Below are 17,231 nucleotides of genomic sequence, written 5' to 3' on the forward strand. Positions count from 1 at the left end.
TTTTTTAGTATTCTTCAGACTTGACTAGACTGATTCCAGTGTTTTGCCAAATTATTTCGTATTATTTTTAAAATACCGTTACTCATATATAGCATAACCAGCTTACATTTCATATACTATTCATGTCTGTGATTCTCTGAGATTTACAGGGCTGAAATTTAATTTATAACATTGATATTCAAATTTTAACTCAACATTCAAATGCTCTACTGGTTTCTTTCATGTTTTCATTCAGTTTAAACAGTTTTAGTTAAAGATTAGGCTTATAATAGTATTATAATATTTGAAGAATTAAATTATAGTGGTGCCTGTGTAGAATTGTTTCTGACTCATGTGATCCAAATAGTAAAGTCCGAACATCAAAATTTAGCCACATAGATTACATTTATGATATCATAAAGAAATTCGGTACAGCCCTAAAGAACACACATTTCTAGAAACTTTTAGGGGAAAACACTGGATATTGTTAAATGATCCGTATCAGTTGTCTTGTTATAGCAGTCTGTATATCAGTATGTCCATAGAGACAACATATACCGGCTGTTATGTCACACTTATTTCCGTAGAGAGGACAAGTACCAGTTACGGAGGGCGTCAACTCTGAAGCTGGGGCCCACCCGTCAGTAGGCCGCCTTAAAAAAGCAAGAAAAGTAACCTGCAATTTATTACATTTCTTGTCATGGCTTGTTGTGGGACTATGACTTCCTGTGATCTATACTCTTCTAGGGAACAAGTGCACTGCATCACGAGTGTTCTTTTGTTTACAAAATGGCAGGTTGCACCAGACTGTAAAAATTAAATCTCCCCTGACAATGCTGGCATAACAACTAATGAAGCTTGAGCTGGTGTCTGAGGTGTGTGGGGTGTGTCATGACTTAGTACTAAAAAGAGGTTATGCCAGTTGGTGTCTAGAGTACTGCTTATTTGTTGCTAAAATGGAAACAATGACATTTTTCAAGCTAATCTTTTGGAGGCTGTCATGAAATTGTGTGACATTTCATACATACCTCTGGATCTAATGACACAGTGGGGCTTTTTAGACCTGGTATTAACATGTGTATTGAATGCCTGATCACAAGTGTACAGCTGACATTGCAATGCGCCTTCATGTGTGTCTCGAGTGACCACTTCAGATCGCATCTTGCTTGCAAATCGATGCATCTCTACATCAGTACAGTTTGGGACAAAGAGTCATATTTTTACATGCTTTTTACACAAAGAAGGACCAAAGTGCATAAAGTTTCTTCCAGCTCACGACTCACAAAAATGCAAGATTTTAAGAGAGTCTGGACCTTCTTCACAGGCAACAAAGAAGTTGCCTATTTTGGTTTATGCTTACTAGAAAGATTTGTAAAAATAGGCGTGTTTAATGTTGACTTTTTTTTTCTTTTTTTTTCTTACAAATTTTAAAAAGTGTAAATGGTGAAAGCATCTAAAACAGCGTGTTCAAACACCTAGCTGCTAAAGTTTGCCAGATGCACTTCAGACAGCCACTGGTGCAGTTGATGCCACAACTGACAGTGTTTTTTTTTTGTTTTTTTTTTCTTAAAGAATTTGCTGTAGTGTTTTCGAAAAAATCTTTAAGTTTCTCCTCACTCAACAACTGTAAACACAGTCTGGGGACAACTGCTACTAGTTCAATGGTGAAATCAGTTAAAACACAGTGTGTTCACAAAGATCTGCTGCTTTTCTTAGCAGGTAAGAGATCCCAAACATGTAATTTGCAGTGCTTTCAGTGTGGCTTGGGACACATTCACATACACACTGCTGAAACAGTGTGGTCACATGTAGTCTGAGTGATCAGATCTCAGTGCATCTGGGGTGCAGTCACACCTGTACTAGTCATGGGCTCACCTAAGATGCATGTTAATACCAGGTGTAAACAGCCTCGTGGTGCACATGGCAGGCTCTGCCTTCTCTTATAAGACAAAACATGTGGGCCTTTGGATATTACCTGGATTCCTGCAGTCATTGCTCCAAAACTTGAGGTCTGATTTTGATTGAAGTCATAATCATAGAAAGAGGAGATAAATGTGCTTTCCTCCAGTTATGACTGGAATGATAATCAGATCCCTATTTTAGGACAAATGCAGGGCTCATTCAGAGATTCAGGTAATATGGGCATTTTTTAAAATACTGCATTGAAACACAGTCTAACAAACTGAATAGCTTGGTAACACTTCACTCATAGGTGTATTGACAGGAGCAGTGCCTATTTATAGTCTGTCACGTGTGACTTGGTTGAAAGAATAATTGTTTTGCAAATCAGAATTAATCAGCCAAGAATTACTTATTTTAACTCGCATGAAAATAACCATATTGATCAGAATTTTCAACTCACAACATTGATATACAGTACTGTCGAATGAAGTGTTACCAGCCAACTCTGCCTTTTCCAAACACATGGAAGTGGGTTCTTTTTCCATGTATTTCACCCTCACTTGAGGCCTGGGTAACCCCTCTCACTGCTCCTCTGCCAGGCCAACCACAGCATAGACTTTGACACCGGCTCAGCTATGGTCCTGACCATTGAGAGCACTCTGATCACCGCCTGCTCCTCGGAGTCCCTGGTGAGCAAAGGCCACTTCAAGAATTTCTGCATCCGCTTCGCCGAGGGCTTCGAGACCTCCTGGGACGACTGGAAGCCTGAAGTCCGAGGGGATCTGGTCATGAATGCCTGTGAGTGAAGCAGTCTGTCATTTACAGAATATAGTTATAGTATGTAATATAGCAAGTAGCATTTTTAAAATAGTCGATAAATTATAAATTGAGTCTGAGAGATGGTCATCAAACATAATATTCTGAAATATTTTAACTATATACTGTATGGTCCTGCTATCATGTGATAATGTCCTGAATTCATTTGGCAGAAAAAGTGAATTCTGATGTGACTTTCTATGCACAGAGCTCCTCTAAATTATTAATGATTGTCTGTGTGTGGTCTGTATATAGGTGTAGTCCCTGATGGTACATATGAAGTGTGTTCTAGGACTACAGGGCAGCCCTCTGCGGGTAAGTTCTTTTAACTAGACTCTGATCCATAAAATATGGATCACACCCCATAGCTACACAATAATCATGAGACAACTGTCTGAAAATATTATTTTGCATTAATTTCATCTGCATCCTCTCCCTCCTGGCTCTCTCCTCCTCCTCAAACACAGAGAGCAGCAGTGCTGGGACCTGGACCCTGAATGTACTTTGGAAAATGTGCGGTATTGATGTTCACATGGATCCCAACATCGGCAAGCGCCTCAATGCACTGGGTAACACGCTGACGTCACTGACAGGCGAGGAGGACGTAGACGACATCGCTGACTTGAACTCTGTCAACATGGCGGACCTGTCAGACGAGGACGAAGCTGACACCATGTCGCCCACCATTCATATGGTCAGTCAGTGAAATAGAATCACGTAAATCCCAGCTTTTTATTTTGGCTAATGTATGAATGATGAACTGTTCAGTCTGATGTGTTTTGAGTCCAACAGACCTTTTGCACAGCAGAATTCAAATTTTTGACATGAAATAATAGGCTAAACAGAGGTGTTACGACGGATTAATTAAGGTTATGTTGCATTCAGGTCAAACAGAATCAGGCTGCTGATGTTCTGCATATTGATTCACTGGAAAGGCTCTGCTACTTGAAATGGAACATAACCTTAATTAGTGTCATTGGTGACACCTGTGTTGACTAACTATTTTGTATCAATGTGGCTGCTGTGTCAAAGGTCTGTTTAAGTTTTCAGAAAATATCTTTAAACTCAGTGTCTTCAGACTTGTAAGTAAATTAAGTGAAATACAAGAAAAATGCAGAACATAAGCAGCTGTTGAACTTAGTACTGGTGGTTCTCAAGAGTTAAAGGAATATTTTGACTTTTTGGGAAATATGCTTATTTGCTTATAAGCTTCAGAAGGTAAAGTCTGACCCGAGTCGTCCATTCTTCCACATGTCCACCCACCTGTCCCTGCCGTTGTTCAGCCGTTGAGTCCCGAGAGCCAGTTCAGCCCTCGGCTGACCTTAAGGAAGCGTCTGGTGAACCACATCCTGGGTCTCAGCCCCAGGCCTCAGAGTGTGTCTGTCCCATCTGATGAGTCAAACTGTGCATCGCCTCGCCTCCGAGCGGGCAGTGCCAGGGCCCAAAGACCTCTCTCCTGGGCTTGTGTATGTAGCCACCCACAGTGTTAAATTCTCCTCTGGGCTACATCTCAGTCACCTGTAGTTATCAAACAAAGGTTGTGGATTCTAAAATGCTGAGCAATGCTACTCTAAGCTTTTAACTTAAATAGCATGATGATGGAGAACAGCGTCGCTTAGCATTTGCTTTCACTGCCTTCCTCATTAAGCTTCAGTGATGGGTGAAATGACATAAATTAATTCCCAAGTGGCAACAGAGCTTTATTTTTTCCTCTTGCACTTTGAGTGGAGTGGTGAATGGTGGTGGTGGTGGTGTCTCCTGTTTTGTGTTTTATGATACCTGGTGTGTGGATTGAACTACATATAACCTATTCTGATTGAATCAAAATAACTCACCTTTAATCAAACAGATTTGGGACGGATGCATTCATTCTCACAGCAGCTGCCTGGCGAAAATTTTGCAGAAAAAATGGTTTTTGGGTTTGATCAGCAGTTGTGGTTTATTTTCTGTTCAGTTTTACCAGATACATTTGTTCAGGTGTGTATCATTGCTTCGACCCAACAGGAGACCATTGACCCGAGAAGGCCGATGGCGATGGGGAACCAAGTGATTGACGCTCGTGGGAGGAAGTTCACTAAGAGGGTGGTGGACATCAGAGAGCTGAATGAACAGGCCAAGGTCATCGACGATCTCAAGTAAGTTTAATGTGGAGTGAGCACTGCTTGTCAGCAACCGGTCATATGGAAACTTGCCATTTGACCTTGTGTACTCTGATTAATTTGGCATACAATTGACATGTCAGCCATAATTCTATTTTATTTAAAACTCAGTTCCTGGCATTGCCTCCTGGAGTCCTTCAGCACTGTTTTGGAAGAAGGAAATAACAGGGATACCAGGCAAACCAGCTTTACTGGGGATTTTTGTAGATTGGTGTAGTGCAGTGGATCTGATTTATGCCAATGTGAAGAGTGGTTCATGTGGATTTCGAATAAATGACTGCCACACTGATAGTCTTAAATTTGAGAACAGAATCGGGTGTGGTAGTAGATGGCACAATGCGAATGCACCTTTTGGCTGAACACTGAGCCAGACTACCTCCAGACGTGGTTGGATACATCCTGTTCAGTCACAACGCATTTAAAGCTGACATTAACATGTTTTTTTCTTATCTGGATGTCATGTCAGGATACAGATTGCATGTTAATGCCAATTGTAAAGGGGCCCTAAAATGTGATATTAATGTGGTCTAAATGGTTCCACTGGTGAAGAAATGTCTTGCATGTCATCGTTATACTAATAAAACTATATACATTTTCTTTTTCTTTTTTTAACCACAGAAAATTGGGAGCCAGTGAAGGCACCATCAACCAGGAGATCCAGCGTTATCAGCAGCTGGAGTCTGTGGCCGTTAACGACATCAGGAGAGATGTCCGGAAGAAACTGCGTCGCTCCAGCATGAGGGTGAATGCTCATCTATTTGCCTTCGCTACCTAGCAATTCACTCGCCAGTGAAGTTTGGAAACTGTCATTAACATGTTACCCATCATACCTGAATGTGTCACATTTGGAACCGTCTGACTTGGTGTGTGTTACCCACCAGGCCGCCTCTCTTAAGGATAAGTGGGGTCTTGGCTACAAACCAAGCTACAACCGCTCCAAAAGCATCTCTGCAGCAGCAGGCCGACCCCCTTTAAAAAGGCTGGACCGTCAGAGGTAAAAAAAAAACTAGGGACAGGAGTATCCACTTTTCCCAATATCATATTATTATGGAAATTATACTGTTAAGTGTGCTTCATCCAGCATTTACTGTAAACAAACAAGACCAAACAACCTCTGTCTCACACCACTGCTGTTGTCGCTACCTGTCTTTGAAACACATTTCACATTAACCTCCTTACAAAGAGGCTGCAGTGACTCACAAATTGTGGAGGAGAGAAAGTGGTTATGGCTCATATTTGTTTATAGTAATTATGCAGATATCTGCAGAATAAATGTAGTAATGATATTAAAACACTTGACTCTTTGCAAGACCTTAAGCAATGGAAAAATATTAACTCTATTAGAATTAATGAGTCAAAATACCTTGAAATGAATCTGATGAATAATAATTTATGCTTTGATTATGAAGCATTGAATTACAGCATTTCCTTAAGCAAACAATAAAGTGAATTATATTGTTTTAACTGTAAAGGTTTTATGTACAACATTCACTTGCACTACAGAACCAGCATCTCAGACCAAAACAAAAGTAAGCATCATCCACACATCCCCCAAACCAGAAACAGACTTTATATTATCTCCTCAAAGCTACCAGACTGCATTCACAGAAACAGCAATTTTACCTTGAAAATCATCATAAAACACACACAATACAAACACGACAGAAAAAAGTAATGATTGGCAACACAAAATAAATCCATAATTCAGATTTAGTTTTGAAAATATTTTGTTTTTCTCCACTATATGTTAGTAATGTATTAGCTAAATTTGTGTAACATAATTATTAGCTTGCTAGCTGTCCTGCTAATGCTAACTACCTAAATCATCAAATAAAATATGGATTATAACACACAGAGAAGGTGTGACTTCCATCTCTGCTCGGGGTGCCATTTCTCTAGTACATTTTAACATCGCAAATAGTTGTTTATGCACTTTAATGCTCAGAAACTCAAACATCTAACCTTTACTTTTTATATTTTTGCATCCCATGCAGTTTGTTTATATCACTTTACTGTGCTGATAGTTCCAGAATGGGGGATGTGGATGATTTACCAGATATGCGTGTGGATGCGCCCTCTCCTGGACCCCGGGTCACCTTCAACATCCAGGACACGGTAAACTTATTTCTAAAAACATTCTAGGTATCCCACATGCTGACAAAACAGAGAAAGCTACAAACATTAACATTTTTCAGTCTTGTACAGATTTAATTGCACTCTTGCTGGTATGCTCTTGATACAGTTGTTCCAAATCAATATTTAAGCTGATAATACAGTAGGTGTTTTAGTTTTGTGCTGTTTTGTGTTGATAGTTTTAAGATCATAATCTCATCCTCCATCTCTATGTGTCTCTATTTGTTTGTCACTGAAATTGTTCTCCATAATACATGGTATTTTACTGTGACTCATATTACATCATGTGGTCATGGGAGGAACCTCTGAGAATTTTTTCATTTTGGATGAGCTCCTTTTTAATAATTCTTTTGTTCAATTGAAGATAAATAATCAGGCCTTGGACTCTGCATATGCACCTGTCAGTCCAGGAGAGGTATTCAAGGTACACTGTATGGCTCAAAAGATTCAGTTTAACTAATCAAAATACCTAACCAACACCAACAAGTACTTCTGTTTCCTCTTCTCCTCTGTGATCATCTTGAAAGTGCTGATGGCACTTTGAATATGCAAAATCAAAACAGGATGCTTTATGTATGTATCTGTTCATGATGTGATATGTGTGGCACCAAATTAAAATGTGCATTTTACGGTTTTTATTACCACGCCTGGTAAATAAATACCAGGGCCATGTGTCCCTGACCTTAACACAGGCATGCTTTGAGAAATTAATTTTCTTGATTAATAAGACTCATCTGTAAATAAATGGTAGGGCTGCTGCTTAATGAAATATGAAGTCACACATTTTCATCCTGTCTTGAAACTGCATAAAAAATCTAAATCGGCTTTTCTTCAACCTTAAAATGTTGACTGGTTATTAACAACAATGCATGGCTTGCCTGGTTTGCACAGCAGTAGTTCCTCTCTCACTCCCAATAATATCAGATCAAATTAAGCTTAGGCTAAGATTATACATGGACATTATTTGAGCCTTAAAACTCATTAGTGTGTAATAGAATCTTGCAATTATGTGGTGTAATTATCATAAAGAATACAGTTAATTTAATTTCTAATTAGACAAATTTGACAAAGCCCTGCGCCTTATTGTTATTTTACTTTTTCCCTCCCTGAAAGACTTATAGTCTGGTTCATACTGTGCAGCTTTTTAATTTGTGCCATGAAACAGTTATCAGATATTCCACCAAGTCACACGCAATTAGTGGCATAAATTGTAAAGAACAGTAGAAGTTTCTATTATTCAAAGCAACGATCATGCTTGTTCAAACGAATTATAATAATATAAGATTCCTACACAAGTTACTGATGTTAGAAGGCTCCATATGCCATCTTAAAGCCTTGATAGGCCTTATTGAGCTTTAGATGCGAAGACTGATACCACTCACATATCTGTCCACTCACTGTGAAGTTAAAGACAACAGTTAGTTTAGCTTAGCATAAAGATTGGAGTGCAGAGAAAAAGGCTAGCCTGGCTCTGTCCTAGGTAACAAATCTATCTAATAGCTCCTCTAAAAATCACCTATTGACATGTTATATCTCTTTTGCTTAAACCCTAAAATAAAGTGTAACAGTTAACACTCCTATAAAAGTCTTGTCTATAATGCATTATAAGCACATTTGTAAGACATTGTAATGCATTTATAAGGTTTTATAAAACTCTTAATACCTTTTTGATAACCTAAAGTGAAGACTTTTATATCAGGATCTAGTAAGTGTTGCCATGTAAGAATGATAACACAATGGTTTTAAGGGAGGTTATGCATGCAGCGAATTCCTTTTCACTTTCGACTTTTCATCATCATACGGTTGCCAGGCAACCAGCTGAGGCTCCAGGAGACTGAAACTATTCCAGACTCATTTATGACCAAATTCCACTGAGGAGCTTTGGACAAACTTGACACAAAACCTGTTTTATACCAGACAATCCTTTATGAAAAGTCCATTCAGAATTGACAGATAATTAATCTTTTTTGGGAAGGCTGTGTTGTGTTTATTTGCCCTTTGATTGAATGTTGATGAATCTGTCTGCAGTGGTGTTTTCCTGTTTAAATGATCAAAGCTCTTTCACTTCACGATGCCTCCAATACTCATTTATTAATGATGACAGAACCAGACTGACTCTGCATAAGGCCACATGACTGACTTTGCTTCACTTGTCAATCTTTCTGTGGTCATTAAGCCTCGACCACCTACCTGGCTACTGATTTAAACCATGTTTAGAAACAAAGTACCTGGAACTTTTAACCTCAAGAACTACTTTTTGAGAAACTAAAAGGATCCTTCAGCCCGTTGTTGTCTGCATGTCCACAGCAGTCTAAAGACCTACAAAGATTAGGCAATTTAGTCTGCTGATGTATGAAAAAGTGAAGTGTGAAGTGTTTTTGCACAGGACTATTAGGGCTGAACAATTAATTGAAATTTTATGAAAATTGCGATACTGCAGAGATAAAACTGCAAGCCCCAACCCATGGTCATATTTGCTTTTGCAAAGTACTATCCCCAAAGCAGGGACTTTTTGGGGGGCAAAATAATGTCCCTGGACCTTAACTTAGACCCTGATCCCTGCAGTGGAGTTCTTCCAATGGTTACTTGTCTGTGGGAAAAGTTCCTGTAGTAGAAATGCATCTTTATTAATATAGTTGTATGTATGCCATTAGATTGTTGCCTAAAAAGAACAGGCTTTTGATGGTCAGAGAAAAAAGCTGACAAATGCAGACAGATGTTGTGATGCCCCTGGAACAGATCTTCAGCAGGATTAGTTTCAGAGGCAGGTACCAAACATGTTCAGCACTATTATCAGTGTTCAGCAGCAGTAAGACTCTGTCAATACCTATCTCTGGGATGTGTTGGTACTGTTTTTTTCCAGCTCTCTACACTTGGGCATTTCCCCATTGTCACTCTCTGGAGAGCGTGTTTCACTTTTTGTCCTGGCCAGGATGTCACCTTGTCATCCTCATCCTCCTCCTTTTCTCACGCTATCTCCCTTTCATACCTCCTCACATGAAATGCATGAACTCTCAGCTCCCCTGGAAACAGTTGCAGGCTGGTAGTGTTCTGTCATTGGTCATTAAACTAGATATCTAAAGTGCGCCATGAGATTTGATTTCAGCATTTAAGTAAAGATGAAATGTAATAGATAAAGAAAATGATCCAATCAACTGAACACTATCTCCTTCAAAGTTATGATTTCTTGGCTACTTTCCTACTTAAGACAACCTATTTTTAAGTAGGGCTTTAAGTAGGGAAGAGCTTTATGAAGACATGAAAACTGTCTGTCCCCTTGTGTGAGTTTGTCTCTGTGTCCTTCTCTGAAGTTTCCTGAGGAGACAGAGGTGGACCTGTTGTCAGTCACCACCGATGAGCCCTCCCATCCTCATCATCACCACCATCTTCATTCTCCATCTGTTCTCGAGGGCCAGCACTCGGTATTCAGTGCCCCTGTTACCCCCGCTGTCTTCTCACCCATACTTCCCTTCCAGCACGATGACTTGCGGCGTGACGACCTGTCCTCCTCCTCCTCTGAAGACTCCGAAAAGGAGGACGAGTTTGAACGAGAGAGACCACCGAGCTACCGAAGGCCTTTGTGAGTCGTCTTTTTGTTTTATTCTTTGTTTTTTTTTTTTGCCTGCTCAGGCATTCTTGTGATGAATGTTAGATGAAAGGAAACACAGTTAAGCTTTTCTTTTATGATTTATTTTCTCGACTATAAATAAAGCTTGAAGATTTCACTAAACAATCCCTTTCTTCCTCTCCCTCCTCAGCCAAGCGTCTCATAGGAAGTCCTCAGGGTTTTCTGCCGTGAGTCAGTTGTTCAGTGAGCGCTGGCCGAGCACACCCGCCGGCCGCAGCTTCAGTGGCCCAGCAACTGAGAGAAACATTGACTTTGAGCTGGATGTCCGCGTGGAGATCGACAGCGGGAAGTGTGTCCTCCACCCCACCACTCAGCAACCAGAGCATGAGGACATTTCCCTCAGGAGGTACGATGAAAGGCACATTTCTTATTCTGATAACTGCTGTAGAGAGAGCAGAATTTTATTTCAAGTCTGCCTCACACTCCCTGCTGTGAATCATTTTTGAAATAACGTCATGTAAAGAGTCAAATCAAACTCTACATCACAAAATCCACTTGAATGGTTTGCTGGATGAAACTAAGCCTTCTCATGTCCTCAGCGGATACGAGAAATAAACCTTTCTCTTGCACTTTATATGATGCCACTGTCTATAACTCATTAGAAACATGCTTATGCTTAGCTGGTAACATTGGGGTTTTGTATCTATCATATTTTTGTGAAACCACGTGGTTGCTTGCAATATTCTAAAGAAATGATAGAATGTTCTACAATACCATTACACTATTCTAGGCATCTTAAAGAAAATACATACTATACAAATACACTGGTACTAGTTTACGGTAAGAGTACCCTTATAAATGATTTACTAAAGGTTTATAATTAGCTTATTAAGTGAGGGTACAGTACAGTGGGTGAGCAGCAGTGAGCAGGTCATTATTGTGATTTTTTTTATTAGGTGGAGGCAGGAAGCAAAAAAAATAATCTTAAAAAAAGATAACTAAACAGAATAAGACATAAGGAGACCTTCTTCATAAAACAGGACTCTTCTCTCTGTGGGTTTCTAGGAGCTGTGAACGCAGCCTCAGGAGTCTGGACCAGGAGTCTCCCCCCAAGAAGAAGAAGCTGCAGCCCACCTACACCTCCACTACCCATCTCCTAGCTGGCAAGAAATGTCCTTCCTCCCTGCAGACCAAATCCAACGACATGGAAACCACAGTCTTTTACATTCCAGGAGTAGATGTTAAGGTCAGTGTCTCCCTCAGCATCCAAATTGTCCACAACTTTCTACCCTCTACTGTTTTTTGTGCTTTAAATGATTAATTCTTCTCTGTCTCTCCTCCAGTTGCACTACAACTCCAAGACCCTGAAGACGGAGTCGCCCAACGCTTCACGTGGATCCTCCCTCCCTCGCACACTCTCCAAAGAGTCCAAGCTGTATGGTATGAAAGATATCGGCCCTCCCAACCCTCCCAATGCTGTCCAAAGCAAGACTAACTCGCTCCTACCTCCCCCGCCCCCACCTATTCCATCAGGTACTGAGCATTCCCTCATTTTCAATTGCATGCCCTAGCACCATCTGTAATCACCGACACTAGTGTGCCCCACCTCTCCAAGCTGATGATTTACATCCACACGTGGAGCCACTGAATCAAATGCATGTGATTTCATCCTTTATTTTAAAGCATGAATCCAGAGGGCACCTTTGATCAAACGGGCTCATGCATATTGATGCGTACTGCAGAGGGAAAGACGCCAAAGACAATTTTTTTTTTAAACTGTTTTAAGTTTAGGAAATGAACTCTCAAAAGTGTGTCAACACACAGGCCAGATGACTTAAACTCCCATGTGTCTTTGCAGCCAAAGGGAAGAGCAGTGGAGGAGTAAAGACAGCCAAGCTGTATGCCTGGGTGGCCCTCCAGACTCTGCCAGAGGAGATGGTCATCAGCCCCTGTCTGCTGGACTTCCTGGAAAAAGCACTGGAGACCATTCCTATCACCCCAGTGGAGAGGAATTATGCAGGTTTGTTTGTTGCACCATCTGATCTTTCTGGACCCTGTTCCTAGACTTGTACAATAACATCTTTTTGTCTGGTATTCATAGTAAACTCTTTCTGTGTTTATGTCTTCTCCACCAGCTATGGCCTCCCAGGAGGATGACATGGGTCAGTTTGATGCAGTGGAGCAGCTGGAGGAATCCACCACCTCCCTGGTTTCCTCTTCCACATCAGCCTACTCCTCCTTCCCTGTGGACGTGGTTGTGTACGTCAGAGTCCAGGTACCCACAACCTGATTGTAATTCATATAGTTCACTTTACCCTATTTTTTCCACTGAAAGCTTTATTGTCAAAACATTTGCAGCACTAGATAATAACAGCAACTAATTTGTTCCTGTTTTTTCCATGCAGTCTTATCGGAGAGAATTATTTGTAGCTTTATCACTGTTCTGAGTCCTGTATAATGTCAGTTTTTCTGATTTTTCTTTCTGTTGTGCTCCCTGTAATTTCGAGATTTGTTTCCGTTTTTCTATTAAGAATATTTCTTACGTTGTTATTGTTGTTGTTATTTGCCATTGGTCCTGTGTCAGGTGTGTTGCTTTTCTCCAATCATTCATAATAGCTCTTTAAGTTCTCAATACACATACTTACAGAAGTAAAAATATAAAACTCAGAGGTACTCTTGTATCCTAGCATTTGTTGCATTACTGTTCATACCTTTTCTGAAAACATTTTTATTTTCTGATATTTAGAAAAAAAACACGGGTGAGCTACATTCGCATTCTTTTAACCTTGGGAATACTCCAGAACACATTCACTTTTCTGTAGCAATTGCAGTTCATTAAAATGTGAAACTATTCAGAGGTAATTGAATGTAAGCTATGGATGTTATGTATTCAACATATTTGTTTAAAATCTCAAGCTTTTTTGTTACCTGCGAAGCTGTAAAGGCAAACAGTTACACACATTTCACTGAAGTAGGGTTGCAACTAATGTTTATTTTAACCTGCTGATTATTTCCAAGATTAATAGATTAATTGTTTGACTATAAAATGTTTGAAAGTTTTTGAAAAATGCTCAGCACAATTTCCCAAAGCCCCAGAGTGATGTTCTCAAATTAAGAAACAGTCTAAAGACCCAAAGACTCTTTATTTACTATCATTAATGACAAAGAAAAGCAGAAAATCCTCGGATTTAAGAAACTGGAAACAACAATCAACAAATCTTTAACATTTTAGCTTGAAAAATGAAACAGTCAATCAATAATTTAAAGTAGCTGGCAACTAGTTTTCTTTTGATCGACTATTAGATTTATTGACGTTTCATTTAAGCTCTACACTGAAGTAATAAATTCAGACTGAAACAAAGGTTCTTCTGTGTTTGCAGCCCTCCCAGATCCGCTTCAGCTGCCTGCCGATGTCCAGGGTGGAGTGTATGCTCAAACTGCCCTCTTTAGACCTGGTCTTCTCCTCCAACCGTGGAGAACTGGAGACCGCCACAGGAGTCCATCCCACCGACGGATCTCACCCGCCCTCCTCCACTCCACCGGGGCAACACATTCCCAAGCCACCACCCAGCAAAGGTTTGCAGAGCATGACTGGCAGAATAATGATGTGTAGAGATAAAAGAATAAAACATTTGCAGTCCAAATCTTATATCAAACGCAGTGAGCACGTCTATTAGCTGTCACTGCATGACATGTCTGGGCCCTGTGTGATTTTGATGTTGCTCACAGCTTGTTCCCATGCATTCATTACTTTGCTCTCCAGTCTATCTTTTTTCTTCCAGAACATGCAAGTTCTGCCATGCTTACTGAATCTCAGATTGTATTTTTTATTTAGTCCAGACATGTTTACATTAAATATATGGTTTCCCCTCAAGCCAAAAGAGAAATGGTAAAGTATAAATGTTACAGTATTACGTTAATATGCATGCGATGCATTAACTTTGCAGCAGACAGTTCATTAGGCTCTGCACTCTAATTAGCTTAGTCCTCTGTATTATGATAATGTGTGTCAGACAGGCTACTGATGGGTGTCAGACCTGTAAATTGTGATACAGCTCCTTCCAGTGATAGTCATATTAAAGTTAATTAATGCCTATTCTACCTCCCCTGTGTTTTTTCGTCCTCCTCTGCCTCCTTCCAGCATCTCCGTTGCTGGGGAGCCCTCTGGGCAGGAGCCGCCACAGCAGCAGCCAGTCTGACCTCACTGGCCCCCCGAGTGCTTCTTCAGGCCTCAGTTTCACCGCCTGCATGTCTGACTTCTCCCTTTACGTCTTCCACCCTTACGGCGCCGGAAAGCAGAGATCTGCCGTCACAGGCCTGCCTCCGGGCCGGGGGCCATTAGGTATGGAAAGGAAAAAGGAGAAAACTTGTAATATTTATATGTGAAATAATACAGGGCTGCAGTTTCCAGCTATTTTATGATTTCAGAAACATAAACATGTGCGAGTTCATGCTTTATGCTAATAGGTGCACAGTATTATTTTATGCCACTTGTTATGAAAGGGATGGTTCAGATTTTTTGAAGTGGGGTCATATGAGGTACTTACTGATAGTCAGTATAATACCTGCAGTAGATGGTGATCGGCATGTCCACGGGTTGAAAAAGTAGCAGGAATACCCATGGAAACTAAGCAGTGTACTGCTGTGGACAGGATCAGCAACAAAGATCAGCTTAGCTTCCAAGACTCATGCATATTTTACACACAGCTGAATGCTGTGTACTTTAGGGAATACAATGACTACATACCTCATACAACCCCACTTCAAAAAAATCTAAAAATAAAATCACAATTATTGCTCTTTTTCCCAAAGGTACAGTTGACGAGGAGCCATCTTCAGTAACAGGAAGAAAAGACTCTCTGAGCATCAACCTGGAGTTTGTGAAGGTCAGCTTATCCAGGATGAGGCGTACAGGAGGTCCCACCTTCATAGAAAGCTTCATTCCTACCAAAGGAGGCAAAATGGACACCACCCTCATCAACATCTCAGGTACATGATTGGCCTGAGAAGAGCGCATTTCATTATTAGACAAGCAATAAATCATACTGACTATTACTGTTCAGTTTGATTAAAGTTTAATTTGTTGATGGTCTGGACATGGAATGATGTGCATAAAGGTTTATGTTCAGTCAATGGACATCCGGGAATTCCCAGCAAAAATGAAGGAATTACAAATTCGTACATTGGAATATAAGATAGAGCATCAACACATGTCCACAGCTGAAGCTCCCAACATCATGATGGCAAATGCTTCTTTATGAAGGAGAATGTCCAAGTATCTGGTTTTGGCAATTATGTCTGTGTTTTTGTGGTTTTGACTATAAATATCTGGTTCAACAGGAGGAAGTTTTCATAATACAGTTTGCATCGTGTTAAATGTTCATTTAAAAGGACATTTTTACAGGACAGTCACTGACTCTCCCCGACTTAGCTTGATAGCTCAATTTCATCAGCAGTCCCATGGCAGGCAAATCCACAAAGAGTGACAACATCAAAAGTTTAAAATTCAGACAGGAGTACAGAGAATAAAATATTACATCATTCAAAGGTAAAAGTGCCTCCCATTTAAAACATTGCATCATACCAAAAAAATGAAGTGATAATACAACATGACAGGTGTGGGAGTTCATGTACAACTTAGCCTTATCTGTTGTCAGCCGGTTCCTGTTTGAAGTTGCTAATGTTCAGTTTGACACCGTGGATGAACCTTTTCACCTGTGTCTCAAAAGTTAGGTGTGAACTGATTGTTAATGTACACAGGACTGTTGGTTCCTTTTGCGTGTGTACTTTATCTGGGAGTCAAGCAGAGGCTGTTTTTACTTATGTAATCAGAATATTTGAATTGCTCTACAACAGAGCTGAACACTTACCGAGTAGGGATAGGATATTTTACAAGCATTGAAATTAGACGGGGGAGCATGATAGATGAAAAACGCACCTTTCCAATCTTTAAACATCAGGATGCACAAGTACTTCCCTTTCCCCTGTAGATTTGTGTTAAGGAGTGATATGCTCGCTCTGTAGAACCTTTATAAAGGTGTTTCTCATATCCTCCCCTCAGCTGTGTGCGACATCGGCTCGGCTTCTTTCAAGTACGACATGAGGCGGCTGAGTGAGATCCTGGCCTTCCCCAGAGCCTGGTACCGTCGAAGCATTGCCCGGCGTCTCTTCCTGGGAGACCAGACAATCAACCTGCCAGGTGACTTCTTGACCATTTGTTGACTCAGCGGCTTTAGTTGGTGTGTTAGGGTTGTTTTGTGGAGCTTTGCGTAAATATGATGTTTTTACCACTCTGTTGTAGTCAAGAAAATATCCAACAACATTCTAATTACTGTTGTAAAGTGTCAGCTTTTGCTTGGCATCTAGCATTGATTTTCTGTGCTTTTCTTTTCTTTAGATTGCTGTGCCTTTTCTTTTTGTCTTTATTATTGACTTTTGTGTTAAATTAGTGCTTCAGGTTTCTAAAGAAAAAAAGAATGATAAATAACATTTTGCATGTTTAACAAGTAAAATAATTAATATGGACAAAAGGATGGAAGGAAACATTTTACTGTATGCAGGAATGTATACAAAAAGAAAATTCATGAATGTCTATCTTATCTCTACGGGTTTAGGTTGTGTTCATTTTTAATATCCCATCTAACTGACCTTCCTTCAGCCAACATTTCCCTCCC

The 17,231-nt window shown here is 40.2% G+C and overlaps 1 protein-coding gene across 1 annotated transcript in view; it reads left to right on the forward strand.

The window, feature by feature from the left end:
• The window catches only part of bltp1 (bridge-like lipid transfer protein family member 1), an 86,535-nt gene that overhangs the window by 58,116 nt on the left and 11,188 nt on the right, over positions 1-17,231 (forward strand). Inside the window, exons 61-80 of the mRNA XM_084743260.1 lie at positions 567-650; positions 2,481-2,679; positions 2,953-3,012; positions 3,165-3,391; positions 3,981-4,163; positions 4,702-4,832; positions 5,475-5,598; positions 5,738-5,850; positions 6,881-6,971; positions 7,354-7,413; positions 10,301-10,569; positions 10,748-10,963; positions 11,623-11,803; positions 11,901-12,090; positions 12,416-12,577; positions 12,693-12,832; positions 13,938-14,133; positions 14,699-14,899; positions 15,370-15,546; positions 16,619-16,756. Coding sequence (XP_084599386.1) covers positions 567-650; positions 2,481-2,679; positions 2,953-3,012; positions 3,165-3,391; positions 3,981-4,163; positions 4,702-4,832; positions 5,475-5,598; positions 5,738-5,850; positions 6,881-6,971; positions 7,354-7,413; positions 10,301-10,569; positions 10,748-10,963; positions 11,623-11,803; positions 11,901-12,090; positions 12,416-12,577; positions 12,693-12,832; positions 13,938-14,133; positions 14,699-14,899; positions 15,370-15,546; positions 16,619-16,756 — 3,142 coding nt within the window. The remainder of the gene's footprint in view (positions 1-566; positions 651-2,480; positions 2,680-2,952; positions 3,013-3,164; positions 3,392-3,980; positions 4,164-4,701; positions 4,833-5,474; positions 5,599-5,737; positions 5,851-6,880; positions 6,972-7,353; positions 7,414-10,300; positions 10,570-10,747; positions 10,964-11,622; positions 11,804-11,900; positions 12,091-12,415; positions 12,578-12,692; positions 12,833-13,937; positions 14,134-14,698; positions 14,900-15,369; positions 15,547-16,618; positions 16,757-17,231) is intronic.

The sequence above is a fragment of the Lutjanus erythropterus genome, chromosome 18, assembly GCF_056507025.1.
Source record: "Lutjanus erythropterus isolate fLutEry1 chromosome 18, fLutEry1.hap2, whole genome shotgun sequence".
NCBI classification, from domain to species: domain Eukaryota; kingdom Metazoa; phylum Chordata; class Actinopteri; order Lutjaniformes; family Lutjanidae; genus Lutjanus; species Lutjanus erythropterus.